The 27,979-nt window shown below is 53.0% G+C and overlaps 5 protein-coding genes and 1 non-coding gene across 6 annotated transcripts; 4 read left to right on the forward strand and 2 right to left on the reverse strand.

Moving 5' to 3' along the window:
* The first annotated feature begins 946 nt into the window (after positions 1–946).
* On the forward strand, positions 947–2,248 carry LOC34622782. Its single transcript, XM_022735925.1, has one exon. The coding sequence runs from the start codon at positions 947–949 to the stop codon at positions 2,246–2,248; it is 1,302 nt and encodes a 433-aa protein (XP_022590818.1).
* Positions 2,249–3,390: 1,142 nt separating this feature from the next.
* LOC34622781 lies at positions 3,391–4,674 on the reverse strand. Its single transcript, XM_022735924.2, has one exon. It carries the CDS (start codon positions 4,672–4,674, stop codon positions 3,391–3,393), a length of 1,284 nt encoding a protein of 427 aa, XP_022590817.2.
* Positions 4,675–5,175: 501 nt separating this feature from the next.
* On the forward strand, positions 5,176–5,249 carry Trnar-acg. The gene has a single exon. It is a non-coding gene; the product is annotated as a tRNA-Arg (tRNA).
* A 775-nt stretch (positions 5,250–6,024) lies between these two features.
* On the forward strand, positions 6,025–10,592 carry LOC34622780 (mRNA-capping enzyme subunit alpha). Its single transcript, XM_026337570.1, has 10 exons — positions 6,025–6,319; positions 6,700–6,803; positions 7,333–7,422; positions 7,688–7,993; positions 8,226–8,381; positions 8,797–8,871; positions 9,106–9,179; positions 9,656–9,857; positions 10,174–10,221; positions 10,440–10,592. Exons 1-10 carry the CDS (start codon positions 6,025–6,027, stop codon positions 10,590–10,592), a joined length of 1,503 nt encoding a protein of 500 aa, XP_026193355.1.
* Positions 10,593–12,456: 1,864 nt separating this feature from the next.
* LOC34621347 lies at positions 12,457–17,453 on the forward strand. Its single transcript, XM_022734565.2, has 4 exons — positions 12,457–13,011; positions 13,691–16,552; positions 16,756–17,039; positions 17,252–17,453. The coding sequence occupies exons 1-4, from the start codon at positions 12,457–12,459 to the stop codon at positions 17,451–17,453; spliced, it is 3,903 nt and encodes a 1,300-aa protein (XP_022587536.2).
* Positions 17,454–18,329: 876 nt separating this feature from the next.
* On the reverse strand, positions 18,330–24,498 carry LOC34621345. The gene is given in 10 exon segments (XM_026337572.1): positions 18,330–18,443; positions 19,104–19,187; positions 19,538–19,621; positions 20,036–20,151; positions 20,730–20,956; positions 21,925–22,037; positions 22,788–23,451; positions 23,453–23,481; positions 23,541–23,865; positions 23,993–24,498. Coding segments are annotated over 10 exon segments (2,262 nt in total).
* Between the last annotated feature and the right edge of the window lie 3,481 nt (positions 24,499–27,979).

The following is a 27,979-nucleotide window of genomic DNA, read 5'->3' on the forward strand; positions in this document are numbered from 1 at the left end:
TCGCTACGGCCTTGAGGAAAGGCCCTTCTTCATCCTCGTATGGCAGAAGATCCTCCGGGAGAAAATACCCGCGCAAGAGCACCGCATGCACTGCCCTGTGGAGGGCCCTGCAGAAGGAAGATCTCTTCAACGCCTAGCCGGAAGAAGCTTCCTATTCAAACGGACTCGTGCGCTGTGAATCGGAGGACGAGGGCAGAAGAATGCAGCAGCATCAGTAGGGACCGATATGGAGGGGGCCCCCCAATGCAGCAGCCGCGCAGCGGCGGTGGCCCAGGGGGCGGGGCGGGGGGCCCCCTGGTTGGCGGCTCGCTGCGGTAGCAGTCGCAGCAGCAGCCACCTCAGCAACAGGTGATGGAAAACGGGCGTAGGGAGCAGTGGAGACGTCTCTTCTCCTCTAGAAATGCAGAATAGGCGCTTGTATTGTCTGAAAATGCGAGAAACCGCGTAAACTGCACTTGTCTGGACGCAGAACTCACAACAACGACAGGAGAACTGCTTGCTCAGAAACGGCACCCGAGGGGCCCCCGCCACCTTCTGCGCTGCCACCCACTCCATTCGCACGAACAAAACGCAGGACTCTTTTATGTGTGTACTTGTGTGTGCTTTTTCTGTTTTCTACGTCATGAGGAATGGCGGGAAGCCTACAGAGCCGCGCGCGATGAGGAGTGGCTGCTTCGGAGCGACCCTCAACCTCCGCAGGTGAAACAATCGGCGAAGCCGCCTGATGAAAGCGCAGCCATGTCCCTCCTAAGGCACCCGATTTTCGTGATGTTCATTGTTTCTCTGGCGCTCACGATCAGCGCGCACAGCTACTAGGCCGGCAGTGCCTGCCTCCCCTGCTTTCCTCTCCCCGCCCCCTTTGGGCCTGTTTAGCTGCCTACGACAGCGAGAGTCTGCTCCTCTTCTTCGGTTCGCTTTCCTCTCGCGCGTTCCTTTTCCGCGGAAAATGGGCGGCCACGGGGGTCTCAACATTCTGCCGCAAAAGCGCTGGCACGTATACAGGGATGACAACCGTCTGCGGGTTCTTCGGGATGAGAGTGCCTTCCAAGCTGCAGTGGCAGCCGAGCGCCAGCAGCAGCAGCGTCGAGTCCTTACGGATGTCGTCATTCGGCTGAAGCGCAGGAAGCAGGCGGCAGCGACGGAGACAGAGGCCGACGCAGCAGAAGAGACAGCAGCTCCAGCGGCCTCTCGCTCTGCAGTAGCAGCGGGTTCTGCTGCTTTGCAGGCTTGTACGGAGGAGAGAGCTCTTGACGAGCTTCAGCGAGGGGCACTTGATGCACGGGTAGGCGCTGCGAGAGGGTCACAACAGAAAGCCTTACGCGAAGCTTTCGGCATGCCTGCAGCGGGTTTATCGACCGATGCAGACACAGCTTCTGTCGGGGGGGGGGCCTTGCAGCCTCTACCCCGCAATGTGGCGCGTGCGACGGCGGCTTTCACGAGGCAAGAAGTGCAGTCGCTCGAAAGGCTGCCAGCATTCGCCTCTGCAGCAAGCCGCCCGACGTGCACCGACAGAAACTCTGAGGGTCCAACCCTGGCGAGGCCTCTGACTGCACGTGGAGGCCGTGTTGGTCCTCTAGGTCGCTCAGGCGAAAGGCATTTGAACTTCTTTGCCGAGGCAGAACGGCTCGTGCAGCGGCACGACAAGGAGCGGGAAAAGTACATGCTGCAGGCGGGGCACAGCAACAGCCGGAGGAGCGAGTTCTCTGAAATCGCGAGGGAAATGAAGACGCTGTGGTATGAGCAAGAACTGCCTTCAAACAGAATTGCGAGGGAAGCGAGGGAAATGAAGGAAGCCTCGGGTAGCGGCGGCAGTGCCAGCAGCAACACTTCTCATGTAGTGGAAGCAGCTGCGGCAGAAGCCATGAGACGCATGAGGGCCTTGCAGCAAGGCCCTCATGCGTCTCTTAATGAGGGCCCCCCTGTAGCGCCTACCGCGGCTTTGCAGCATCAGGGGGACGCCAGGGAGGAGGCATGCGTAAGCGTGAGCTCGGAGAGCAGTGACAGCGAAGTATGCATTGTGGAAGAGCGAACTGCGAAGGATACGCCAGACAGCGAGACCTACAGCACCAGCAGGAAGGCGGGAAAGAAGAGGAAAAGGAAGGGCCTCTCTGCGCACTCAGACACCGAGAGTCGCAAAGAACGAAAACTTTTGCGACGAATGAAACGGAAATGGATGCTGCAGGCTCTTGAGCTGCAGACGAGGGCAGAAGCAATGGGCCAGCAAGCAGGGGACCCTGGCTCGAATTGAGGGGCTTAGTTTTATTTTTCTGCTCATAAATGTAGCACACGGAGCAAAGGTACTGCTAGCAGAGGGTGTAGCCTTTCGTGGGCTTGCACTTTGGTCTTTTTTTTAAATGAAAAAGCTATTTCTCATTACATCTGTGGACAGAACGAGCGCCACACTGCCTCGGTGAAAAGCTTCGAGCTTGGGGGCCCCTCTTCTCACGGCCCGGAAACGCGGAGGGCAGTACAGAAGGGATCCTCCAAAGAGAGTCGCTCCTCGATACCCACGCCCTATAGCTGCCAAATGGTAAGAGGTGTGTTTGCAGGAAGAGACATCACACCAAGGGGAAGACCAGAAAGAACCCTGTATAGACGGGAGTCACAAGGGGTTTGTAACGAGGAGAGGCAGGAAGCTCCTTAGCTGTCGCACGGGCATGTGGAGTAGCTAGCGAGGAGAGGGCAGAATCTATGCGCTGCGCACGCATCCGGGCGAAAACGCTAAGGGCTCCAGTTCTCTTAGGCACAGTCACTCTCCTTCTAGTGGGCAACGTAAGGCGGAGGGAAGGGATGGCTTTACGAGGTTTTCCAGAGGGGGCGCTACGGCTTAGAGAAAGGCTGGCCTTCACAAGGCAGTCATTCAGCTTCTGGGCACTTTTCAGAAAATACAGAGGCCAGGGAGCACACCACTACGCGCACATCTCTATGGGAACCCCGATGTATATCTACATGGCCAAAGTACAGCACTAAAATACTCCCTGAAAAGGTTCGTTCGTGAGAGCAATCCTGCGACGAATACGAAACCATAATGGTCGCATTTCAGATGTAAGCAGAGCCATAGCCACGAGGTTTCCTCTTTATATTCACACGTCCCTTTTTGGGCAGAATCGAACGGGTGAAACGCTCTACTTTAGGGGAATCCCACCACGGCACCACCAAAACAAATAGGAACAGCAACCAAATCGATGCTACCTATGTGCGTTGCATGCATGAGACTTACCCAACCAAAAGCGTTGCATCATTCACACAACATGGGAACGAAACAACTAGATAGGACACCGAATGGCGGCGGTGTAATATATACAGCTCAAAGGCCTTTGAAGGTAGCAAATTTCAAGCAATCGCTTGTCTCGGATATGTAGATATACATAGATCGGCAGCAATGCAATATTACGTATCGCGTTTGTTTCTTCGTTTCCTTGTTAGTTCAGATGCCAGGAGGATAGTCTCTCTAGGGGACAAATCAGGGTTCTGCTCTTTAACAAGTAGCACCAAGTCCATATCCGGCTTCTGTTTCGTTTGCGAGGCCGTTATCTCCTTTTCAGAACGTTCTCCCTCATTCTCCCCACTGACTTTGTCGCTGCCGTCAGCCACCTGCTCCTTCGTTTCTGCGTCGTGGTTCCCAGCTTGGGAAGCACTGCCTTCTGCGCCTACTGACTCGGATTCTGAGATATTGGTGGAGGGCACCGGGGAAGCGGAAGGCCCATCCAAACGCTCTCGCTCTGGAATGTTGCGACTGATGTGCTTCAGCAGCTGCGAAATTTTCACTATCAAACTGTCGATGTACGCCACGAGGGCGGGAGTATCATAGTCTTTAAGTTCATACCTGTAGCCGTCTAGCAAATCCAAGAAATGCTTCAGTTCTTCTTCCGCTCCTTCATCTCTTCCACCCTTGTCACTCCTCTCTATATCCTCGAATCCCGATTCTATGGTCCGCAGCTCTGCGCTGATCGCTTCCCGCCGTAGTGCCACATGAGCCCGTAGTGAGCTTTCTGCTGCTTTCTTCCGCCTAGAGGAGGACCATGTCAAGAGTTCCTTAAGAATGATAATTGCCGCATACGCAAGAAATAGTGCCATCCCATTGGCTAAAACGTCTCCCCAGAATCCCCGAGGTTCAAGCTGCGCCTCCTTGAACTGTATGGGCACCTCAGTGACGTTTCCTTTTTCATCCACGAATCGGAAAGTCATCGTTGGCGGCGAGGGAGGCTGTAGCTCGTGTGGCTGCTCTACAGTGTGCTCCTGTCGAAAACCATCAGGGTCGGGGCGCCCAGAGGGATACTCTGTGGGGGGAAAATCATCGAGTCCAAGGGAAGTGTGCCTTGTACCTTCAGTAACCAAGGGTTCTGCAACGTTTACAGCGGCACCTTGGGCCTTTTTCGCTAGAAAGAGAGGCACCAGCCCGAGAAAGAAGAGCAGGAGACGGTTGAAAACCCCCATTTTACGGAGAGAGGGGGCTAAAGGCCGCAGTGGCCGCCCCTTACAAAAGTGAGCGGGCTCAAAGAAACGGAACTGCGGAAGCAGGCACTCAGAAAGCCCCCAATGGCCGCTTGAGGTATAGGAATAATATTGGCTTTCTCTGGGAGGTGCTGACAGGGGTAGCTTTCTCTTTAGTTGCCTGTGAGGATGTCTCTGTGCGTGCTCCTGCCCAGTAGAAGGACCGCTCTTGACTGTCATTGACATCTACAGATTCTGTTCCTCTCTGGCCAGAACACCATCCAAAGCAGCATTTCCACTCGTTGAATGGAAGGCAAAAATAGAAGATCCTAAGCAATGAAGCAAGCGAGCAGCGTATACTAGACGTTACGAAGTTCTTGTAGAGGGGGGCCTCGTGGCAGCGACCTCGCTAGGCCTACCAAACCCAGGATGCACGCGGCACGTTATGCGTGGTACAGAGAGTTCTAGGTCTTGTAATGTCGATCGAAATTAGGATTAAAACCGTCCCTCTTTCTTCCGAGCTCGGTAAGCATGGCAAGAGCGTCCACGAGCTGCGGCTGATGGGAACGAAGCCAGTGCATCGATCCATCCGCAACAGCGCTGGGACGCTAGTCGCTTCCCTTATATTGTGGCGTCTACATTTTTCAAGACTTCACAAAATTTTTGGCTCGAGTCTCTTAATGGCCTTCAATGTTTTTACCTAGCATCTGCTTATCCACAAACACCACGGGCCGCCTCCTCAGGCCGATAGTTCAGTTGGATAGAATGCCCGGCTACGGACCGGGTGGTCGTGGGTTCGAATCCTGCTCGGCCTAATTCTTTATCTTTGTCCTCTACAGCCTATTTGTCATATTCTTCTTTCTCTCATCAGCTCGCTTACCTGTGCGATATTGAGATTCTAGCCTTTCGCATACCCGAAGCTTTCCCTATTGCATGCGCCGCAGTGTCGAGGGGGGCCTCCCCGAGCCCGTAATCGGAACAACCTTCACCCAAACACAGCTCTAGCTGTGACCTTGCAACAGAGATACTGAAACTCACAGTCTTCCCCTTGTTATTTCACTCTACACGAGCTTTGGAGGGCCTTCACACGCACCCCAGGGGAAACGCAAAAGGGCCGCTTCCTCCTCGGCGTCTGGTCCTGTAGTTCAAGGGATCGAGTCCATCATCAAAGAGAAGGTGCATTTCGGGTGGCACATTTCATGCACTGCGAAGCTCGGTGCCCTCGTCTGAAGGCGCTTTGCTGCTGTTGACGCCTACAGTGTGACCCTGCAAGCCTTCAAATTGCCATAGAGAGATGCCTCTGTAGGACAGATACGAGGAGGACGGCATCCAGGCATGAGGCCACTGGCTGCCGCTTTTTAAAAGCGGCAAGCGCAGTAAAAGGAGCTGCCCTTTGTTTCCTTCCCTCCGTCGCCTCAACCCCTGCTTCCCCCCCGGACCCTACACCACACCACCGCTGCTTTCAATTGTGGCTCCCCCTCAATTTTTACGCCCTCTCCTCCCCGTTGCGTGCTTTCCGACTCGCTTCATCTTCCCCTCTCCTTGCAGGGGCGCGCACAAGAAGTGCCCTGGTCCCTGCATCCGAGAAAGATGTACCTTAGCAGCAGTAATGACTGGTCGGATAGGCAGCTAACCTCGCGTCCAACTAGCCACCCTGCACCCCCTGAAGCGTCCCCCCCTTTCCGTGATGCAGAGGCTATAAAGCCCTCAACTCGGACTGACGAGCAGCTTCCCCTCCCCGGCCTGTTGGAGGGTGAAGATGCCTCGCGATTCAGCACAGCCTCTGCTATAGCCGTAAAGGCTGTCGTAAAGAAAATCCTGCGATGGAAGCGAGATGGCTTCCCAGGAGGGCAGCCAGTATCCCTCAGCCTGCAGAACGTCACGGGTACGTGCAGTTTGTGCGCTGCTGTGCAATCTCTATGCCCTGACTTTGGATGTTTGCGCGTATCGCTTTGGCATGCGCACTTGGCCGCAGCCTCCTGCCCCCTATTGCTCTTGCGTATGCGTGTGGCATCTCTTTGTTTCTGTCGAAAAAATTCGAGTCCTCATCTCTCCCCCACGCTCAGATGCACCGCAGATAGGCAATGTGAACGTTCAGCCTTCATATATATATATACATATATATATATATATATATTCAGCCTTTATATATATGTATATATATATGCTAGGGAACTTTTCCCCTATGCCTCCTGCTGCCCTTGTTGCTGCTCTCGAGCTCGTGTTGCCGCCTTCTGCTTTCCCTTGAGCGACTGTTTGCTGCAGAGCTTTTTCGAAATCCGTATGTAGCGTGTGAAAAAACCGACGGCATCCGCTTTCTCCTCTACGGCTCGAATAGGCGAATTTACCTCATTGGCCGTCGCGATGAGGTGCACCTACTACACCCACGCACAAACGTTCAGCGACTCTGAGGCATCTGCGTGGCTTTGCTGCGTTCTTTGGCTCCTGTTGTTCGCTATCGTTGGCGTTTCTTTTGCTGAAGCTCTAGTTGAAACCTGGGTTCTCTAGTGGTTCGGGATGAGGCATTCACAGGAGAGAAGCGGCAGTTTTTGGTGCCGTGATAGAAACAGCGGCAGCGCCTGCTGCAGCAGCAGGCTTGGGGTGCTCCCGTTCTTCTGGTTTTTCTCCGGGGTGTCCTATCCACTCAATCTGCTGTTTGTTTGGGGTTGAAGGGAGAAGTGGAGAGAGGGGAGATTGCCGCTGTGCTACTTCTGCTTGCCTACCTTGCTATAAAGAGATCCGCAAACTGTGCCCTTCGGTCGGGGATCCTGGGTTTGTGTTTTATATGGCGTCTGTCTGCAGTTACTGTCCTTCCCAGGCACTCTCTTTTCGCCTTGCACTGCCTCTATGTAGTGCGGCACACGTCCCTTGCTGCATCGGCCTGTTTTCTCCTTGCAGGTGCGCGAGGTAGCAGAAATGTATCTTCCCAGGGCAGTCGATCTGCGGGAGGCTCAAGAAATGACGCTTTTGGATGGAGAGCTGGTCATGGTGCGCATCTAGTGCTAGAGGAGCTTTCTCCTAAGAAGAGGGGTGTCATGCCATCTTCTTGACCGCTTTCCTGCGGTGTTTGTAAGTGTGTGCTACTGTGTGTGTGTTTGTTACGGTGTGTAAGTGTGTGTTTTACTGTGTGTGTGTTTGTTACGGTGTGTAAGCGTTCGTGTTACTGTGTGTGTTACTGTGTGTAAATTTGTGTGTTACTGTGTGTAGATTTGTGTGTTACTGTGTGTGTAAGTGTGTGTGTTTTTTTCTGAAGGACCGACGGGAGGGTGGCGGCTTTCTATGGCGCTATTTGATCTATGACTGCATGTGTCTTGAAGGCGATGAGGAGCTGCAACGAATGAATCTTTTGCGTCGTTTACAGGCAGCAAAAAAGTTTGTCACAGAGCCGCTGGCGCGTCTTAGGGAAGTGCAGCGACGGCAGGCACCCGATGCCTCACGGAGTTTGTCCGCAGACTCGCAGCAACCATGCGGATTGGAATATATGGCGAATGGAGGTTTCTCCGGCCTTGCGCCAGCAGAATCTGCTCAGAAGAATCCCCCTTTGGAGATATATCTGAAGGCAAGGCAGTGGGAGGAGACAAGAGCTTCTGTACTGAAGTCTTGCCTCTGCGCGCCCTGTCTGCTTCGTTTGTTTGGTCCTTTTGTTTGGATAAGGCCGTTTGTCCTAAGCATGTATTCCGTTTTTCTTTGGTGCTTCCGTTGTTCGCTTTGGCAGCGTGTTGTGGGGGTGTGCGAGGGCGCGCGCGTCTCAATGGGTGTCGGTTGGCTTGTTGTGTATAACTGTCTTGTAGGACTTTTTTGAGATATTTGACTTGGAGGCGATTCGGCGAATGGCGCTGCGGCTCCCACATCCCTCGGACGGCATCATCTTTACCCCTGTGAAGCTTCCCTACGTGACGGGGACATGCCCTCTCCTGCTCAAGTGGAAGCCCCCACACCTTAATACGGTTCGCTGTGAAATGGGGGAAGGCAGGCGGGGGGGGGTAGGGAGGGGAGGGGTAGAAGGTGCAAAATGACACACACACACACGTAAACACAGTAGCATAAACACACGCACGCAAGGACGCACGCAAGGACGTGTACCGCACGATGGAGGCTCGTAGTTGCAGAGCGACGCTGCCGTTGATCATGCTGCATCAGGATGCAGTAGCGAAGGCGCTTCCGTTTTTGCGAGTGCCATGTAGCACATAGCCCCCCACGTGCAGAAAGAGTAGAGGACGTGGAAACTGAATTCGCAGTAGAAAGTGAGGGAAGGAAAGGAGGAAACGAGCAGGAGAAAGAAGAATACACCATGCGCATTGCCCTTTTAGAAGAGGGGGCAGTCCGTTAAAGGACTGTGTATCTTTGCCTGCTTCTCTGCAGGTTGATTTCAGCGTGGAACCTGTCTACGATTTGGAGGGGGTTCCCCAAATTTTTATTCTCTGCGCAGGGTACCGGGTAGGAGTTCTTCCGCTTGTCTAGCTGTATGAGACTCCCATCGACTTGCTGCCAGCCTCAAACCGCTTTCAGAAAGCGCATCCTGGCTGAATGAACGTTGCAGGACAGGCGAAGCACTTCTCAAGGAAGCATGCAACGCCCTCTGGAGCCCCTTACTTCCAGCTGCTGCACTCGCTGAGAGGGTGGCTCTCTTGAGGGTGGTGCCGATACAGGAGGCGTTCGCTTGTTGCGCAGGGGGTGAGGACCTTCGCGGGCCTAATTTTGGCACCTTATGGCGAGTTCTATAAGGAGTTGTACGAGATGGCGTGGTGAGGAGCTGTGCACGAGGGACGCGGGGGAAATCAAGGCACAAAAGGCAGACACAGGGGATATCGAAACGGCGGAGCAAGAGGGAAAGGCACCCATCAGGGATTACCTAGTGTGTGCTTGTAGATTAAATTAGCGATACAGTTTTTCCTGATTCTGCCCGAGGCCACTGCCATGCAATGCCTCTTGTATGTGCGGTGATGAATGTGTGTGTATACACATATATGTGCGGTGATGTATGTATATGCATATATATATATATATATATATATATATATATATATATATATATATATATATATGTGGTAATGTATGTGCGGTGATGTATGTGTGTGTGTATGTGCGGTGATGTATATATGTATATATGTATGCATGTAAATATATGTATCTATGTGGGAGTGTATTTGTGAGCATTGACATGGTATGCCTCTTCGTATATCTGTGTATATGTGTTGACTGCCTTTTGTTTCGGCTGCAGCCGCGGAAGCGCGGGAGGGACAATTGTTGAGTGTTTCTGGCGCTCCTCTGCGCCGGTCTACACGTTTTATCCTGCATTACGAGAAAATCCGACTTCGCGAGAGGAGCAGAGATGGACTGCACGAAACCAGGGGCACCCCTTCTACGACTTTGATAGAGGGGAATGGAGAGAGGGTGGATGGGTTGCAGAGCGCATTCGAACCGTAAGCGTTGAGCCCGAGAGGGGCATGGACTTGATATCCCTTGTTTGAGAGGGAGGGGCGAAGCCACATATGTTGGAATTGGGTAGCGCAGTGTTCATGCGAGGCGCGCTGCCTTTAATTGGAATCTGTGAGGCAGCGGGGGTGCTGACGGAGCAGCGGCCGAAGATCAGTGCACCATAGCGATACCAGAGAGCATGAGCGGTTTTGAATGCATGATGCCAAAGAAGAGTTTTCATTCGTTTACTCACCATGTATTTCGTGTGGCACTGCTGTTGACGCAAATAATACGCGAGATACTTTCGGGGTTGTGTTGCAGGACAAGACAATGCCCAATGACATGCGGGTTCTCCTTAATGTCAAGCGCGTAAGGGAGACTCGTCTTATGTTAGAGTCTTTTGCTGCTTTTTGTATGTCTATTTTCTATCCAGTTAGCCGGAAGGGGGAGGAAGTATATGCAGGCCTTGTGTGCCCTCCCATGGCCTTTACGTCCACTGAATCTTTGTTTTTACTTTTGGGAGCTTTGGATGGAGGTTTTAAACGTGCGCTAGTCCTGCCTGCATGTGTTGGTATGTTGGCGATCAGAGCATTGATGACGGAGTTAGTTTCTCTGCTCTACAACAGGAGATCGAGCGATTCAAAACACACAAGAAACGGCGCGTTGGTGATTCCTGCAAAGGAGTGCCGCAGGAGGAAGCAGATGCCGAGGAGGGGGCAGAACTGCGTAACCGCAGCTAATTTATTGAATGAGCAGCCGCCTCTCACTTCGAAGGGAGTATCGAATGGCTGGATGTGTGTGCACATGGCTTGGTAGCGCTTCTAGCAGCAGCCCTGCTGGATGCAGTAGACCAGTCCTTTGCTATATGAACTTGTAGTAGAAGTGATTGGTGGAATTGTTAGTCCTGATTTAACGGGTTCACCTTGAGAGAGAGAGAAAGAGAGACGCAACAAGCTGGTTCTTGGTACGCAAAGCGATACACTGACCTTTGCCAATGTGCGGAATAGAGGGCCAAGCAAACAGGATAGATAGCGTAGGGTGCTGGCTTACTCTATAGGGGGCAACCCAAGGTGCGTGAGTTTGCACTTAATCGTACAGCCGAGTTTGACTCCATTGAGCATGTTCACCAAACGAAGATGTGCTGGATCTCCTTTAGTGTTAGCCGGCCCTGCTAAGCAGCGCGGCTTTTAGGCTTAAGATTAGGTTTTTCTCCATATTAATCCCAGCTTGCTAATGGTCTCACGCAGACGCAGGCATTTAAAGCCCAAGTTGTCCTCTTCCGCTCTCTCGAGGGCACGTAGAGTTTAGCGGATGTTTACATAGGGAAGAGATTTTGGAGTCCGGCTACGCAGCGCACAGGGAGGAAGGTGCTTTTTACCTGCATCTTTCGGGTATTCGAAAGAAACAGCGTGTGAGCATTTCGGCTGAGGATACACATCAGCACGCATAGGGGAATGAATGGAGGTCGCTCTCCTAATTTGCAAAGTCCAGGGGGGGCTGGATCACGCGCCAACATACAGAGGCAAGACAGAAATAGCGCCGCATGCTAACGTGAATTAGTGAGAGATACGCTCGTCGTTAACTCCTCAACCATCTGGCGGGGTGTGTATGTGTATGTGTGGCAAAAAGACACAAGTCGGCCTGCCGGTGTTGCGGCATGCTGCAAGGGTATTTTGTTTGTCGCCCTCCTCTTGAATGCGAGTCGGCAAGACTACTCGGCGTTCTGGAAGCTGCTAAGCTCAGTGTCATTTCTCTCTGTGTGTGTTGCCATTAACTCGTGCCGAGTGCGCGGCTCGCGTACCCCGTCAAGCCTGAAGTTTCAGCAAGCATTGACAGCAGGCAGCCCACCTGCCCATATAAGGACGTGAAGCTTCTTCATTGTTTCTGGGGGTGGAACAGGGGACAAAAGTTTATCTCTCTACCTAGCGCGCACCAGTAGAGAGGAGAAGCAGTCTCATAAGATAACCCCCATAGAGGAGTGCCCCACCTCGGTCGGTGTGACGCTCTCTTAGTACCGGTGTATCGCACCTTCACCACCCACTTCATCCTAATTGATTTAAGAACTGGCCTCTAGATGTATAAGCCACCTCACAAAATGGGCACTGCTACAACCGAAGGTCGCGAGACAACACCACCTACCAAGGAGGGGAAAGAATTTCAAACGGTGCTGTATGTGTCTCAAACAAACGCTCCAATGCGTTGGATTTAAATAAAGGTACTCATGAAATTCGCTAATTTGGCCTGTATACTTCCCACGAGGCATAATAGGGGCTGCATTCCACGGAGCAGGCTCGACAGCCAGCAAACAGCCATGCCCCCAGAGTTCCTAGTCCCACCATGCCGATGGCCACCGCGAATCCGCTGCATGCAGCTACCACAAAGTCCAACAAACCTCCATGTATTCGACTTTATGAAGACTGCGTTGCAACACCGCTGAGATTGGTCTCCAGACGGAGGCTTTTCCTCCGGATTTTTCCCCTCTAGGGGGCCCCCTCCCCCCGCCCCCCTCGAACAGAAGTATTCGTGCATCTTGTTGTTTCTTCTGTTCATTGCTTTCGTTATGCTTCCAGATCACGTTCTTTTCGCAAATGGAAATACTTCAGGATGAGCCCTGTTAGGTCCAGCAGCGCGCTGCAGGCGCCCGCCGACACCCCGGGGTGTACGGCTCCAAAGGGCCTTCAGAGCGACATGGATACAGTGAATGACATGCAGCTTTCTGTCCTCTTGCACTCACTGGCTGCCTTCGCTCATGGCCTCTGCAGGCTTGCGAAGCGCGCAGATGCCTTGGCGAGGCCCCTTGACGGTCCCCAGCCACGACTCCATCCCTCTCAAGACAGTGCTCACATTGCTGCAGCGGAGAACCTCTTTAAAGACTTTTGTGACGCCTTGTCACTTTCCAGCTTGCCTCTGAGCCGGATGCAACTCCCCCTCCTCCATAATGACGTCCTGGACGCTCTCACTCCGTGGCAGGCTGCAGGTGTCGACCGGTGGGTAGCCACACCGAAGAAAGGGTCTGCTCTGTCTTTCCCCTCCACAGATCCTTTTGCCTTCGCAGAAGCTCTTCAGCAACTACATGAACAGCTGCTGCAGTTGGTCACTCCCGGAGACGCTCACGGCCTCTCCAAAGCCTCGCTCCCCCCCACGCGGATCAGACGGTGGGTGAGACGCAGTAGCGGCAAGGAGGCGTAAAGACAACAGCGGATGCAGAACAGTCTCATTGCTTTCACTTGCTGAGCATAAGTCTCTCATTCTCCAACTTCCCCCCACCCCTCGCTTCTCTTCTTACTCCGTTTCTTTCCTTCAACTAGCACCGTCTCGGTGGCTGCTGGAACTTCTCTGCCGGGCTTTCGAATGTGCTGTCTTTTCGCCGGGATAGGAGCGCCGCTCTCACTATTTCGGGGGGACTACTTCGCCTAGTAAAACTCCTCTGAACATATGTACTCATACATACATACAAAATTCATGTATACAAAATTCATATGTACAAAATACATACACACAAAATACATACATACATACATGCTCACACGAAATATACACATACATATATATACACACACACACATGAATACACATACATACACATATACATACCTATGCATTTACGCACATACCATATGCACACATTCCTTCGCCTATGTGCATTGAGCCAGGCGTGCTCTCTCCGTCCTTCGCCCCCGTCGCGATCTGCATTCCTCTCCTTCTGCGCCCATATGTATCTTTCCGCGGGTTCTGCATTCCTGTGGCTTGCCTTATCTTCAGATGCCCTTTTCACGACCATTCTTTACAGGAGCAGCGGTGTCGGCAGCATCAGGGGCCTCGCCGGGGTACCCCGGAGAGTCCATCTTCCCGTGAGACGTTTTCTCGCGTTGCCCGTCTATTCCGCTTTTGCTGCCGTGTCAGGAACAGTAGTCTCTTGTACTCCGCCTTTTTGATGCTCGCATGCTGCAGCTCTGGCGGCAAGGAAGACCGATTTCTGCATTTCCTTGCATCTGTCTGGCTGCTCTGCGACGAGGCCGACGACGCGCTCGAGACGGTAAATCCCACGGATTCAAGCACGTGGCAAGCAGCCACGGGAAATTCCAAGAGGGGGGGACCCCTTGCTGAGCCCTCTCTAGCTCCCGAGGAGAAGGGGTATGATCCTCATGGGGAACTTCTCAGCAGCGTCTCGGATGGGGAAGGCGGCCTCCCAGCAGCTACTGTGCCTGCAGAAGGAGAGGCACCCTCCGTGCGTCGAAGTAAGGGAGGTGAACGGAGCTTCCGCCGCCTCTTGAGCGGAGCTGCGCTTTCCCGTTCGACTACAAAGCTGCCCTTCTCGTGGAAAAGAGACGCCTTCTCTGCCTCTCCCGGAGGAACCCCTTCAAGGACGCTAGAGCAGCCAAGCTTGCAGGGCACTTCAGGGATTTCCGAAACTGCAGGAACGCACTGTGCCTTGTTGGCCGTTTCTCGATGCCAGTGTGTTGCCTACATTCGCGGATTTGTCGCAAGCTTACTGCCGCCTCTCCTTTGGTCCTTCCTGAGCCGCACGTTGCTGCCGCCAGCAGCGCAGAGTCTCCCCCACCTCCTTGTCCCCGCCTTGGAAGAGGCGAAACGAAGCGGCCTCTTGCAAGAATGGCAGGCAGCTTGCGGGGAGGCGTCCTCCTTGGAACGGCAAGCGTGTTTCTCAACAAAGTGCGCACCAGACGGGAGGGACGAGGAAGAAGGGGGCACCTCGAGAGAGTCCTTCTTCCAGAGACTCCGTGAACGGATCACACAGCTGGAAACAACAGACGCCGCAGTCCAACTCCGGGAAAGCTTTGGACTGGAGGACCTATTGCTCCTCTTTGCGGGCTCTAGCGAGGGAGGAAATCGCTGGGGAAGCACTTCTCAGCGGCGTCACAACAAGCGGCGGTCTATGGGATCGTCTGTTGCTGTATCGGCAGTGCTGCCGGAGAGTCTGAGACTTGACGGACGACAGCAGGGGGCCTCCGAGTCTGACGCCAACACCCTGCTGCGCTTCCTCCCGTCTTTCGCGGGAGGTTCTCTCTGTGCCTCTCTCCTGTCAACACAGCAGCAACGCAGCCGCAGACTCGAGGCCTTCCTTGGGCATGCAGCGGACGCAACGGAGGCGTCAGAGGAACATGCGATGAGACAACAGCTCGAGGAGAGCGGCACTCTCCTCACCGCCTTCAGTGACGGGGAAGCAGCGGCCCCTGCCCGCTACCGAGAATACCTTATTATGCAGAGAGAGGCTCTCCCAGACGCCCCTTTCCTGACGACCGATGGCCTCCAAAGCCTTTGCGAACGGGTGCTTGCATGCTTTTGTTGCTATGCAGGCGCATGCGGGGGCTTGGAAGAGAGCGTGGCTGTGGCAGCTACCACTGCAGGGGAGGTGGTGACCTCGGAGCCTATTTCCGCAGTGGGAGGGGGGCCGCACGCCTCTTGTAAAGTGCTGGGGGTGTCTGACTCGGCGGTAGCAGCAGAAGCAGCGCAGGGGGCTTTGTGGGCTCAGCAACAGCTGCTCCTACATCCGGATGGCCATGCGGCCCTCCTCTTAGCCGGCCTAGCAGCGGCAATAGCAGAACCGCAAGGATTTCTGCCCCTCCCCCTCGAGGTGCTACTGCCGCAGCCGCTTCGATTGCTGCTTGAGCAGCAACAACAGCGGGAACGGCGAGGACAGCCGCAAGGTTCAGAGAGAGGACCCCTTGAGCTGGATGCATGGGCAGCGCGCCTTGTTGACGGCGCTCTACTGCCTTTAGATTGTGCGTGTGGGGGCAGCGTAAGGAAGGGTGCCTTTGACGCAATGGAGAAGGCTCACTGCCTCAATGCTGCTGCTGCGAGCCGCGTGTCAGTGGAGCTGCTTCTAAATCTAGAGGTTGACCCTATGAAGACAGGACGAGCCCACCTGCCGGTGGGGGAGTGCCTTATGATGCAACTGTGCAAGACTCTGGGGAGCCTCATGCACGCCAATCGTCCGGTTAGCAGCGTCAGCGAGCCCTCTTGGACGCTCCCTTTAGGGGGCATTGAGTCCTTAGCGAATGGTGTTGCCGAGACAGTGCAGCAGTGGGAGGGCCAGGTAAACTGTGCGATGGCACAAGTAATAGCCATCGAGCAGCACGTCTCCACGCTCCTGCAGAGAGCCCATGCTGCTGCTGCTGCTAGTGGAGGAGGTTTAGAGCGCGTAGCCTCAGCAGGGGACGACAGAGCTAGCGCCCCCGGCCTTCCTGCTTGCGGCCAAGTGCTCCTTGATCCCGAAGCGCGGCAGCAGCAACTGTGCCTGTTGCTCTTGTTGCACCAGTCGCAGCACTTTGGGTGTAACTGCTGCTGCTGCTCCTTCACCGACACGATGGACTGCCCCCTTGTGGCGCATCTGGTGAGCCTCGCGGCTGCGGAGTGTCACGGAACCCCCCGTTCACGGCGAATTCTCCCGAGGCAAGGGGAGGCCCCCCCACAACCCACCCCAGCCGTCGGCAGCAGCAGTTCTCCCCCGGCACTGCCTGCATCCCTTGACGACTCCCCTTGTATTCGGCAAGCAGCTGACACGCCTTCAGATACAGACGCCAAGGGAGATAACCACGGGGGAGGCACCGAGATGCCTCTATGGCCCCTGATACGCCAGCGGCTGGTGCTGCACCGCTTAGAGCTGGCAGCTCGACAGTGTATGCTGCGGTCCGAGAGAGATCCATTGCTCCGGAGTTACTGGGCCTTCGTGGCTCTGGGCGCTATTTCGTAGGGATCTCAAGACGCCCTGAGGGCTTTTTATTAAGTTTTGCCGGTTCCTTCGCTTCTTACACACATGCAAAACCAGTCGGGGACAAAAAATTTAGAAGAAATGTGCCGGGGGCGCTTGTGTGTTCCGGCCGCTCTTGAGCAGGGACTGCCGATGAGCACCCGGGGGTAATCCCCCGGCTTTTATACTTCGAGGGAGGGCAGGAGGCACATAGAAACTTGCAGGGGAACAACTGCGGGAGTGGGACGAATGGACAGCTTTTGTTTGCTGCCTTGCATCATAAAAGCTCTTTCAGGGGCAGCTTCCCCGCCAAATATCGCACATTTTTGTCTAGTCTGTTGGAGGGCGACCTCGAGGCCGCCTTCATGCAGGCTTTGCACGCCCTCCACTGCCTCTTCAAAGGCACTATAGTTCTTGCTAAAAGAGGCGCTATTCGCACGTGTCGTGCTCCTCGTATCGCGGCTAAGCCAAGTATGCAGTGAGAAGTGTACAAGCAACACGAAAACCAGCACCCTCACCACCGCCACCACAGTAACACCCTAGTTACAGCAACCGCTCTGATGCCCCCGAAGCCCTTCATAAGGCGCATGCATAGGCAACTCTCTCGACGTACAATCATAGAGCCCCAACTCCAACTCATACGTAAACCCCATGAACTTCTCTCACCATATATCTCAAAGCGCCGCGAAGCCCCCCTCCCCAGCTACAAAGTGCCCAAACGCAGAAAAAACAAACCACCCCCCAATTTGCTGTTATCGCTGCAGCGACAGCTCCTAAGGCCGCTTTCGACCCCTGGAGCACAGACGATCAACAAAGCGCCGTCGTTTCTTGTGGCAGCACACAGCTAGGTCCCCCCAATCATTCGTGGGAACCTCAAAACCAGCCAGGCTGATGCAAAAGCGTCCCACTTTTCGAAGTAGCAGCTGCTGCCTTCAGTGGGGTGCTTTTGCATCTGCCGCGTTGCCCCTTCCACCCCAATTATACCCCTCCAAAGAAACAGCGCGACGGTGCAATGATGCGAAACGAGGGGCTTGCTGTAGATAACATCGGGCTGAACGAGGGAAGGCTGCTGCAGAAGCCTCAATAATCGCCCCTTTTCTCAGCCTCCCCCAAGGCCTGCTGCATTGGCTTGCCTCACACCCTAAAAGAACCCAATTTCCCATCACGTTTTTTTCCAAAAAAAGGCCACGCCACACTACACGTTCCTCGTTCTCCGCCTTCCTCTCGCTGACACACCGGCAATGCTAGTACACTGCCTGCTTCGAGAAAGGAGAGGGCAACGGGAATGGGGCCCTAAGGGGGCGAGAGCTAAAGCATGCGTCACGGGGGAGGAGGAAGGCTGAGGGGTCAGGATTTGGGTGCATGGAAGGTTGAAAGGGGGAAGATGAAGGCTGGAAGCACAAGGGACGCAAGATATAATGGCGACAGGGGGAATAAGCAAGCGGAAAATACGAGAGAGATAGAGAGACAGAACGAGAGACGGAAATGACCGGAAGAATTGTGTGGGATGTAAAGACGAAGCTTTGCTGTAAGTTCTTCCAACACCCCGTCCTCTTCCCCCAAAGCGCCTGCTGTACAGGGGTTCTACATATCAAGGTTGCCCTTTCAGCCTTCCCCTTGGGCTAAAGAAGCCGTCGGCTGGGAGGGGAGGCGAGTTCATTTGTAGGGCGTCTTCCCTCAATGGATCGTTCGTAGTGCTGGTAGAAACCTCCCCTTCCACGCCTTGCCCTGCTTGCCGTGTGCTTGTGCTTACTGTTGTGCTCGTGCGTCATGAAGGAGCAACAGGACGGCGGGAGGAGACACCCGCAGCCGCGCAGCGCTGCGCTACTCGGCCCTCGTAGATTGCCTCTTGTTCCTTGAGGTATCCTAAGTAGTGGCCATTCTGCGCAGAGATCAGTTGAGAAAGCACGAGACGCCAAGCCAGTGCATGCAGAGTTTGGGGTACGCTAGGGGTTTGATTCAAATAAAGGGCTGCAGGTCGATAGAGAGAGAGAGAGAGAAATTGCGCCTGGACAGCGGGCAGGAAGTGACAAACCGATGGAAGGAAGGCACGCCCAACATGAGCCGATCCGGTAATACACAGACACGAGTTCGAAAGCAGACAAATCGAAGAAGCAATGGCATGCCGAAGCGAGAGCGCAAGACATTGGCGTTACTTGCGGGCAAACAAAGAGACAGCCCCCGAGTCCATCAGCACAGCACAGCGAGAAGCAGCGAGAGCTACATGAGAGAGGGTCAAAAAGCACAATTAAAGAAATCTAGAAGAACCGAACAGAGGGTTGATGAGGAGGAGGCAGCAGCAGCAGGAGTAGTAGGAGCAACAGTAGCAGCAGCAGCAGTAGTAGGAGCAACAGCAGCAGCAGTAGTAGTAGTAGCAGTAGAAGCAACAGTAGTAGTAGGAGCAACAGTAGCAGAAACACCAACAGTAGCAGAAACATCAACAGTAGCAGAAACATCAACAGTAGCAGAAACACCAACAGTAGCAGAAACACCAACAGTAGCAGTAACATCAATAGTAGCAGCACCTAAAGAAGCGCTTTACCAGGTTAGTCCTCTCCCCGACCACAACAATGTTGCCATACTGCGCGGCGTGGATAGATCCTCCTAAAACTTCCTCTGTTTCTAACTGCAGCAGAGACGACCGACGGCACATATATGCAGCACACTTGCTGCAGCACACTCGCTCCCTTCTTAATACCACCAACCCAAACACACGTAGCTGCCGCTCCCCACATGGGGGTAACTCGGAGGCAGGCAGCCGCAACAAGAAAGCGAGGCAGCTATTCCCTTGATGCCGTCAAATGCATCCAACTCATGGGAAAGCGCGACGCCTCCAAGGCCGACCACGTCAAAAAACATTTTACGAAAGGTCTCTTCTTAGGAACCACCAAAAAGCAACAACAACCGACCATGTGGGGGTGAGAGAGGACAGCGCAAACCCTCCCTCCCCCCCTCCCTTGCACGGCGCATGCGCACCTGATCTCTCAGATCGTTAAGCGCCTTGGCTCTTTCTTTATGGACCTTCTTCCGCCATTCTGCCCGTCGCATATCAAACGTATCCTGCGGAGAAACAAAGCCCCCAGAGGAAGACACGTGGGATGCGGAGTCGGTCAGTAGAGACCACCACCTAAAGGCACGGGGAAGATGCACTAAAAGCAACAAGAGAATCCGGGGAACGAAGACGCATGCTTCGCTGCGCGTTACAGAGAAAGAGGGCACCGCGCGAATACACACACACAGCTGGACGGCGCATCCAGTACGCGACGATGCACGGCCAAAGAAAGAAGGAAACAACGCAAGAGGGAGAAGGGTTTGTTGGGCAAGGCTACGGTGTGCGATACACACACAGAATACACCGAAGGATCGACTGCTGCTGGGGGCTGAAAAAAAGGCCTTAGCAAAGTGTAAGTCAATACACCACACAAACAAGCGCCGACAGAGAAGCGTCGGCATTCCCCGCTAATCAGCACACACCTGGATAACGCATTTCAAGCGTTTGGAGTAACACGACTTGCATTGCAACTCCTTAAGACGGCCGAACCAAGAATCCAAGACGACCTTCATTTTGGGGTTCTGGTCGATAAAGTACCCTGCATTCGACACGATCATGCAGAGACACACGCAAACCGGCTGTCTCTGAGACGACGTGGGGAGCATTGCAGGCTGCCGCCTTGTGGACGGAAGCGCAAAATGTCAAAAACAGCGGCAGCACCTTGCACGCACCAACGCATAGGATGTTTTCCACATCCAGTTCCCTCCATAGACACCCGATATGCATGCGAGAAAGGCAGAGAGAGGGAGGAAATCGAGAGAGAGAGGGAGAGAAACAGAAAATGAGAGAAAATATATATATATATATACATGGTGGGAGAAACACAGACACATACACACAGAAAAAGGGACAGACACAGAAGCATCCGCTGATCAGCTTTAGAAGCAGCAAAAAACACAACGGATTCTCTGCCCCCCGGTGTTCCTTCCCATTCTTTCTTTCGACGGCCCCCTCCTCCCCCGCTCAAGACATAAAATTTTTCCTTGGAAGGCGTCTTTTTCTGCCTTCGCGTCATCCAAAATGCCTCCGCCCCAATACTGTCTCCTGCACAAAGCGCTTGACCCCCCAAGAGCAAGCGATGACTGCACCGCGCCCTACTAGTGTCGAATGCCTTACCAACAGTTGCAATCAGCTGCAGAAAACATTCCACCAGATGCTCGTCAGGGGCATCGCTCCGCATGACAAGCTGTACTACGACGTCATTAACAACTTTAAAACCAAGAAGCCGACGGTGGAAGAGTTCCCCAATAAGTTTGACAACCCCCAACACGCGCCGCTTGAGTCGAGACAGCTCCAGCTGATCATCTTCCGAGTCTGCGGCAGCAGGAGGCGTTGTAAGAACCCTGTGGAAACAGCATCAGACACAGCTGAAGGAGCAGTGTGCAACAGACAGAGGAGAACGGAACCCTCATTTTACAGACCGCCTTTCATCATCTAACACACGCCGAGAGAGAGAAGAGGGTGGGCAAAAAGCAGCGCATGGCGCAGGCAGGTCGTGTAGAGTTACGTATATATATATATATATATATATATATATATATTATATATATATATAAATACAGTACACTTACATACACCTCCACATGCATACACATACAAATACATACATACACATATACATATAGATAGAACATACACACATACACATAGATATACCCATACACATGCGCATGCACCCACACATCCATACATACACATACACGCATACACACACACACATGCGCATACACACAAACATATACACATACATACACATACATATACTCATACAGATACACACATACACATACATACGCATACACGCAATCATATCCGCATGGACATCTACACATACATACACATATACACATACACATGCATACATACACGCCCACATATCCGCATGCACCTACACATGCATATACACACGTCCACTATCTCCATGCACCTACACAGACATATACACCTATACATACATACACATATACACATACACATTTTCACATAACCATATAGATATTCACATATTACACATTTACACATACATATTCACCTATTAAACATAAACATATACACATACATACACATAAACACAAGAGACGGAACAGCACCGAGTTGCTAGAGAGAGATTCCACGCCCGTGCGCGGCTCGGCTCCAGCAGGAGAAAGCGGGGGGAATGGCATCAAAATGAGAGGCGATCTAGCAACAAAAAAATCGTCTTTTCTCTGTCCCCTGTTTCCCTCCTTCCGTAACGGGGTGGCGGCAAGACTAGAGGGGCCCCTCCTTCATGAACTGCTCTGTTAGTTAGCCGTGCTAGGAGAGAAAAACATACGTTGGCATCGATTCGAACTCGGTCTGAATCCTGTTTAGAAGAGCCAGCATGAAAGGCGTCTTGCGGATAGTCTCCGAGTCTCCCTCGGGAGAGACGCTACGCCACTGAAGGACCTGCAAAGGCATCAACACGGGTAGCGTGACATAGAGAATTACAGTGCAAAGCCTGACTGCATGCACCCAAAGAGGGCAGTCTGCACTTTCAGTCAGCCTCGTGTTTTGGCAAAGCTCCCTCTAAGCCGAAAATACGGTTGGCGAAATAGAGGCAGTCTCGGCAGAGACCAAACACGCACAAGGAGGCCCTCCCAAAAAAGGCCCCACCCGACGCCTTGCAAGCAAAGGAAGCCTCCAAAAGTGCCCCCTGCCGCCCTCCCTTGTTCTAGCAAATAAGGATAAATGCATGTGTATGTGTATGTATACGTGTGTGTATGTGTATGTATAATAGGTGTATGTATGTGGATGTGTGTATTTAGGCGTGCATGTGTATATACAGGTGTGTACATGTGTATATGTGCGTATGTATGAGCGTACGTATGTGCATGTGTCTATACAGGGGTGTATATATGTATACGTATGATAGGTGTATGTATATAGGTGTATGTATATAGGTGTGTGTATACATGTGTGTGTATGTAGGGGCATGTATACATGTGTGTGTATGTAGGGGCATGTATACATGTGTGTGTATGTAGGGGCATGTATATATGTATATGTATGTATGTGTATGTATAATAGGCGCATGTATACGTGCATGAATAGGCGTACGTATGATAGGTGCATGTACATAGGTGTACGTATACATGTGTACGTACATAGGTGTACGGGAGGGGAGAGGAGACGGGAAAGGGCGGAAAATGGGCTAACCTGGCAGAGATCTGCGTACATTTCTGACCAATCCGGTTCGGTAACAGCTTTGTCAATAACGGCATTCACGATGAGTTGGACTTCACTGGGCCTTGCGAGGGCCTCCTCCAGCGTCAGAGCGACTTTTTCGGAGATGACATTGAATTTTTCGATGGTGAGTTTGTTCAACAGAGATTTGACATTCCGTTCGATCTCCTCTTCTCGCGTGAGCGCCCTTCGAGGGCGCCATGTGAGGCCGCACCCCAGGGAGACGCCCGCTGCCGCTGCAGCTGCGCTGCCTCCAGGCAGGCTGAAAGTGCCTTGTGGGGAAGGAGGCATGGGGGATTCTTGTTGACTTCGAGGACTGACCTGCTGGACCCCTCCTGCAGCTGCACTGGAGGAAGAAACACCTTCTGGCGTGCTGCGGGAAGCTGCGTCTCCGCCGTCTGTGTCTCCTCCCCTGCGGAAGTCTCTGCAGTCAGCAGAAGGCGTCCCCGATGAACCACCCCGCGACACAACTACCCCAGGCGCCCCCCCCCCCGACGAGCAGTAGATGCTTGCCTCAGCAGCTGCCATCTCGACAGTGGCTGCTGGAGGATGCCTACTGGTGCTAGAGAACGTCGTGCCCTTAATCTCTGCGCAACAAACGGAGGGCGCCTCGCTATGACCCTTGCGTTGCTGGTGCGATGGCTGCAGTTGCTGGTGCGATGGCTGCAGTTGCTGGTGCGATGGCTGCAGTTGCTGGTCAGGCCCCTTGTATGCCCCCTGATGCACGGGTGTCTGAATTGCAGTCCATCCAGTATTTTTCTGCGAAGGAGCACCCCTAATAGACCCCAAACCTGTCCCCCCAACGGCCTCCGCTCCCCCGTAGCTCAACGAACTCCTCAAGCCGTTGCTCGATGCTGCCCCCTGGTTGCTGCTCATGCCGTCCCCTGAGCGAGCCAGGGGAGGAGGTCCTCCCCCTCCCCCCCCTCGAGCTCCAAAGGAATTCCAGCTAGTCAAAGCCGATCCGCCTGAACTCCCCAAAGGCTCATGATGGCGACGGCCTGTGGAACGCACGTCGCTGCTGAGGGGATCTCGCCTCCATGAGACGCCCTCTCTGCGCACAGCCACAACACCGAGAGAGTGGTTTCTATTCACGCTTCGTGTGTACTAAGGCAGAGCATTTACAAAAAGAAAGAAAGAATGAAAGAAAGAGAAAGAAAACAAGTCTGGGAAGAACTTGCGAGTCTGCGGCTCGCCAGTCAATGCACGAGTCGAAGGATCCTTGAGGCATGTTAAGAAAAAACTGGCTCTCCCTAACGTCCCCCCTCCAGTCCCTACGTCTCAAGAGCCTACATCCTCCCTCTACCCTACATCTCTGGACTACTACCCTCTCCCTCTCTCCCCCCAACTGCCCCGTGCGTTCGCTTACAGGCGACGAGCCTCCTGATCCCCCATGGTTACTCAGGTGTCTCCCCTTGAATGCGCGGGGTCTGCGGAGGCATGCAAAGAAATCGGGCAGAAGAGGCACAAAGATGGACGCCTGTAGGCACGCAGCAGTTGACATAAATTTCGAGCATGCAAGCGGCAAGAAGGCCTTTGAAACGGTGAACTCGCAAGTATAAGCACACAAGAGCTGCATAGGTGCCCAAAGCGCCTGAGACATTGAGGCAAAGCAACTGTAATCCACGCGCAGGCAGGAGTCGAGAACACCGACAGCACGACTTGGGTTTGTATCGGCAGCAGCCATCATCCATGCCAAAAAAACCAGCTCGAAACAAAGGGTTGCCATCTCCACGAGGCACATCCATCAGGTTAAACGCAGAGACTCGACAGTCCGCTGGACTGCGCGGAAGCCACAGGTCGAAAAAATACGGGCGAAACGCCCCAGAGACTGATTCCCCCCAACGAACTCCCCACAGGGAAGCAGCGCCTGCAGCCTCTCCGTGAAAAGCCCAAGGAATTACATAGCGAACACCCTTAGCGTTCAGTTGGCACAGGGGACTGAGCTACGGCTAAGAGCCATGAGGCACTAGTGGCCTCGACAGAGAGGCATTTTGGCGGGGACTGGCTACAAGACGATTTTCACACTAAAAGCGCGTGCGGAGGAGGAGCACGCGACAGTCGAGAAACATGCACTGCAATAGGGGGAAGGAGACGCGGCGTAAGAGGCAAAATAATGGCGAATCGCAATCCAAAGACACGGACGAGCTCTGTGCCTGAACAGACGGGGACCTCTGCCGCAGAATCGAGTGCGCCTAGGCGTGTAATTGCCATCAGAGGCGCTCCCGAAGCCGACTTGCTGGCTCAAACAGCTAAAATATCGTGGGAAAGGCAGAGAATACCTCGGGAGCAGTTCATCCATAGTACTTGGCAGCCACTGAACCCACAGGCTGCTGTGGTAGAGATACAGGGACCTACCGCTGCAGACTGACGGATAAAACCCCGGAAATAACAGAGGGTTCCTCACGAAAAAACAGAAGGTCGCCTAGGTATCCCGGAAAACCCCTTTTCCCCCGCAATCGTTGCAGGATGCGTGCAGCAGGCGTAACAGCCGCCACGATTAAACTGTCCGTCAGAGCAGCAGCCCGCAGCCACGAGGGTTACTGCCTGTCGCCATTAATGCGTCTTTGTTTGTGTCCTTTATTTGGTGCTTTGTTGTTATTTTCAGCGGGAGAAGAAGGAGTCGCGAAGGAAGGCCAATGCCGCCACAATGCGAGCCGTCATTTACCCCCGTCTTTCTCTCCTTTCATTCATGCAATGTCTAAGGGGTGCTGCTGTCCTACGAGGCATTTACCACAAAGCCAAAACACATGGGGGCCCCCGTGCAGTGACTTATAATCCCGTGAGCATCCAGCGTGGGTACTGCGATTGTTGCCAGAAAATCATGTCGCAGTGTTCTGTCTGTCTCTTGGGTGTGTGCGTGTGCACAAACACTTCCTCTAGTAAAAGGTGTAATATTGATATTTGCTCACAGACAAGTACCTGTAGAGCAACGCAAATGCAATAACATTCATTCTACGTACCCTGCACAACTTAGATGCCTACAAGCGCTGAGGCACAGGGGGGTCTATCTAACGTTTTGCTCTACCGAAGTAACATCTCATCCATGGTCTCCCTAAAGAAACCCTCCACTCACAATTTAGTACACGCTTAATGGAATATTGTTGAGACTTTTTAAAAGGAACTCACGCCTCCCCCTACACGCGCGCCCCATGTTTAGGATGCGAGGCGGGAGTGATAGCCAGGGTGCGCGTAGCTGCACCCTCTAGGCAGTCAAAGCATCCACAGCAAGTTACACATAGCATGAATTTCACACTCATAGAACACTATCTCATCTTGTATGAAGTTAACGCAAGTCTGAACGAGGTGAGTCACACGAAAAGAAAAATCAATTAGGCAAGTCTCCACGAATTTCTAGTTGAATGTGACTATTGTACTAGAAATTCACTGAATGGGGTTTAACCCACTAGACCTTCGACCATGACACATGCCCTTGTTTTCCCTACCTGTGCTCAGGCCTCCTGCGTGCAGAACACCGGAAGAGTTCCCACCCTACCGCCCCTTCCCATACTGGCCGAAACGCAAATGTGAATAACGAAGGCAGCCTGGGCATCAACCCGTAAATAGAAATTGAAGGCAAAAAAGAAGCTGAATTGCGAAAAGCGATCGAAGGACCTATGCCAACATAACCGCGACGGCGCGATGGCACACTCTCGTCTGACCGCGGAAATAAGCCTCATGCTAGGAGAAAACAGAAATCAAACAAACGAAGATAATCAAATGTGCCCCTGCGCCTCATAGAGCATTATCTGTATGCCAGCATATCCGATGCAATACGCACAGCTGATTTTCAACCTTCGAAAAAGGCCTAAGCAAGAACGCAGGGAAAACATATTCCGGCTTCGCTCCACAGAGCACACTATCGTATTCTTTCGGGTCACAGCTGAATTTACACCACAGTGCAAAAGCTTGGATGATCCATTGGATGGCCGGGGATGTGCCTTCGACCAGAGGAATATGCACTCTCATTACGAGATTTTCTGCGGCTGAAGCGACGTTTCTCAATCATAGCCTTCTGCAGAGCCTTCCAGTTCCTTCAAACAGTTTCAACTCGCCTGACTACAGACCTTGTTGTTGAAATGTTACAGATCAAAGATCCGGATAGTCGCTCAGTCGTTGCTGCTAGACTCAACAAACATGCCTGTCTTATCCCATGTATCAGCTCTGGCAAGGCTCAGGCAGTCGCTCAATTACATTCAAGTAATGTCTGGAAACTTCATGGAATCCCCAAGAGTAGTGACACGAATAGGAAGCTATATCTTTTAATGTATTCTGGCTTGCCTGCATGACCCACCGACGCACTGACCATAAAATGAACACGGCCAACCACCCTGAGGCAGAATGAAAGAGTGATTGCACCAACCACACTATTTTCCAGTACTTTTAACTCTATGCTCACCAAAAGCTAATTGCTTTGCCTCATTTTCTTCCCTGTGCTGAGTGCATATAGAATGCAACAGTACATTCTTCTACCCGTTGCTCTCCCGCATCTCTGCTCTAAACGGAGCAGAGCCAATCCTATTCAATGCTGGACCTGTTGGGTCCAAGTCAGCAGCAGCGGAACGATTCAGATAAGGTCTGGGCTGTCAGCAACAGTTGTGCGCAAATCTCGAGACAAGCAAGGAGTTATAAGCAGCGGTTGGCTGTGTGCTTCAACTCCGGAGATATGGTCTTGCTGGATCGGCAGGTTTTACGGCGTGCATCAGAAGGTGACAAAACGCAAAAGTGTGCATCCAGGTGGCTAGCAGCATTTGCCATACTTTCACGAATCAATGTTATCTTGTGCACTTGATTTCCCTAACAGTGGCAGCTGCTAAACAATTATCAATGTTGGTTTCTCAAAGAATTTTAAAGCCCGAATTAGTGGCACATTTTGCCGCGAAGGCAAAGAATCCATGTGTTGCCGGACGGTCCACAGGGGGATGTAGAAGTGCTGGAGTTCAGGACTATTGAGCACTGAGGACACACTGGCTGGAACAATTTGGCGAAACGGGTCGAAAACAAAACCATGGCAGTGGCTGACGGAGGAGCAGTTTTGGGGCTTCGCTGCCGACGGGAGAACTGGCCGCTCTGCTTGGCTCACAAGGCTAGTCTGTAACCATGGTGCTCCATTCATTCCTTGATAACTTTCCTTTCCCAACACATGCTCTGCCGGCAATAGCTGCTTT

The sequence above is a fragment of the Cyclospora cayetanensis genome, unplaced genomic scaffold (assembly GCF_002999335.1).
Source record: "Cyclospora cayetanensis isolate NF1_C8 unplaced genomic scaffold, CcayRef3 CcayRef3_contig_19, whole genome shotgun sequence".
NCBI classification, from domain to species: domain Eukaryota; phylum Apicomplexa; class Conoidasida; order Eucoccidiorida; family Eimeriidae; genus Cyclospora; species Cyclospora cayetanensis.

Bases quoted from the DNA above. Each gene is read 5' to 3' on its own strand.
- LOC34622782 (XM_022735925.1), top strand. From the start codon at position 947: ATGGGCGGCCACGGGGGTCTCAACATTCTGCCGCAAAAGCGCTGGCAC.
- LOC34622781 (XM_022735924.2), bottom strand. From the start codon at position 4,674: ATGACAGTCAAGAGCGGTCCTTCTACTGGGCAGGAGCACGCACAGAGA.
- LOC34622780 (XM_026337570.1), top strand. From the start codon at position 6,025: ATGTACCTTAGCAGCAGTAATGACTGGTCGGATAGGCAGCTAACCTCG. The intron at 7,423-7,687 runs GTGCGCATCTAG...TTTTTTCTGAAG, and splicing joins TGGATGGAGAGCTGGTCATG to GACCGACGGGAGGGTGGCGG. The intron at 7,994-8,225 runs GCAAGGCAGTGG...ACTGTCTTGTAG, and splicing joins CTTTGGAGATATATCTGAAG to GACTTTTTTGAGATATTTGA.
- LOC34621347 (XM_022734565.2), top strand. From the start codon at position 12,457: ATGAGCCCTGTTAGGTCCAGCAGCGCGCTGCAGGCGCCCGCCGACACC. The intron at 16,553-16,755 runs GCTATTTCGTAG...TTATACTTCGAG, and splicing joins GGGCCTTCGTGGCTCTGGGC to GGAGGGCAGGAGGCACATAG. The intron at 17,040-17,251 runs GTGAGAAGTGTA...AGCGCCGCGAAG, and splicing joins GCGGCTAAGCCAAGTATGCA to CCCCCCTCCCCAGCTACAAA.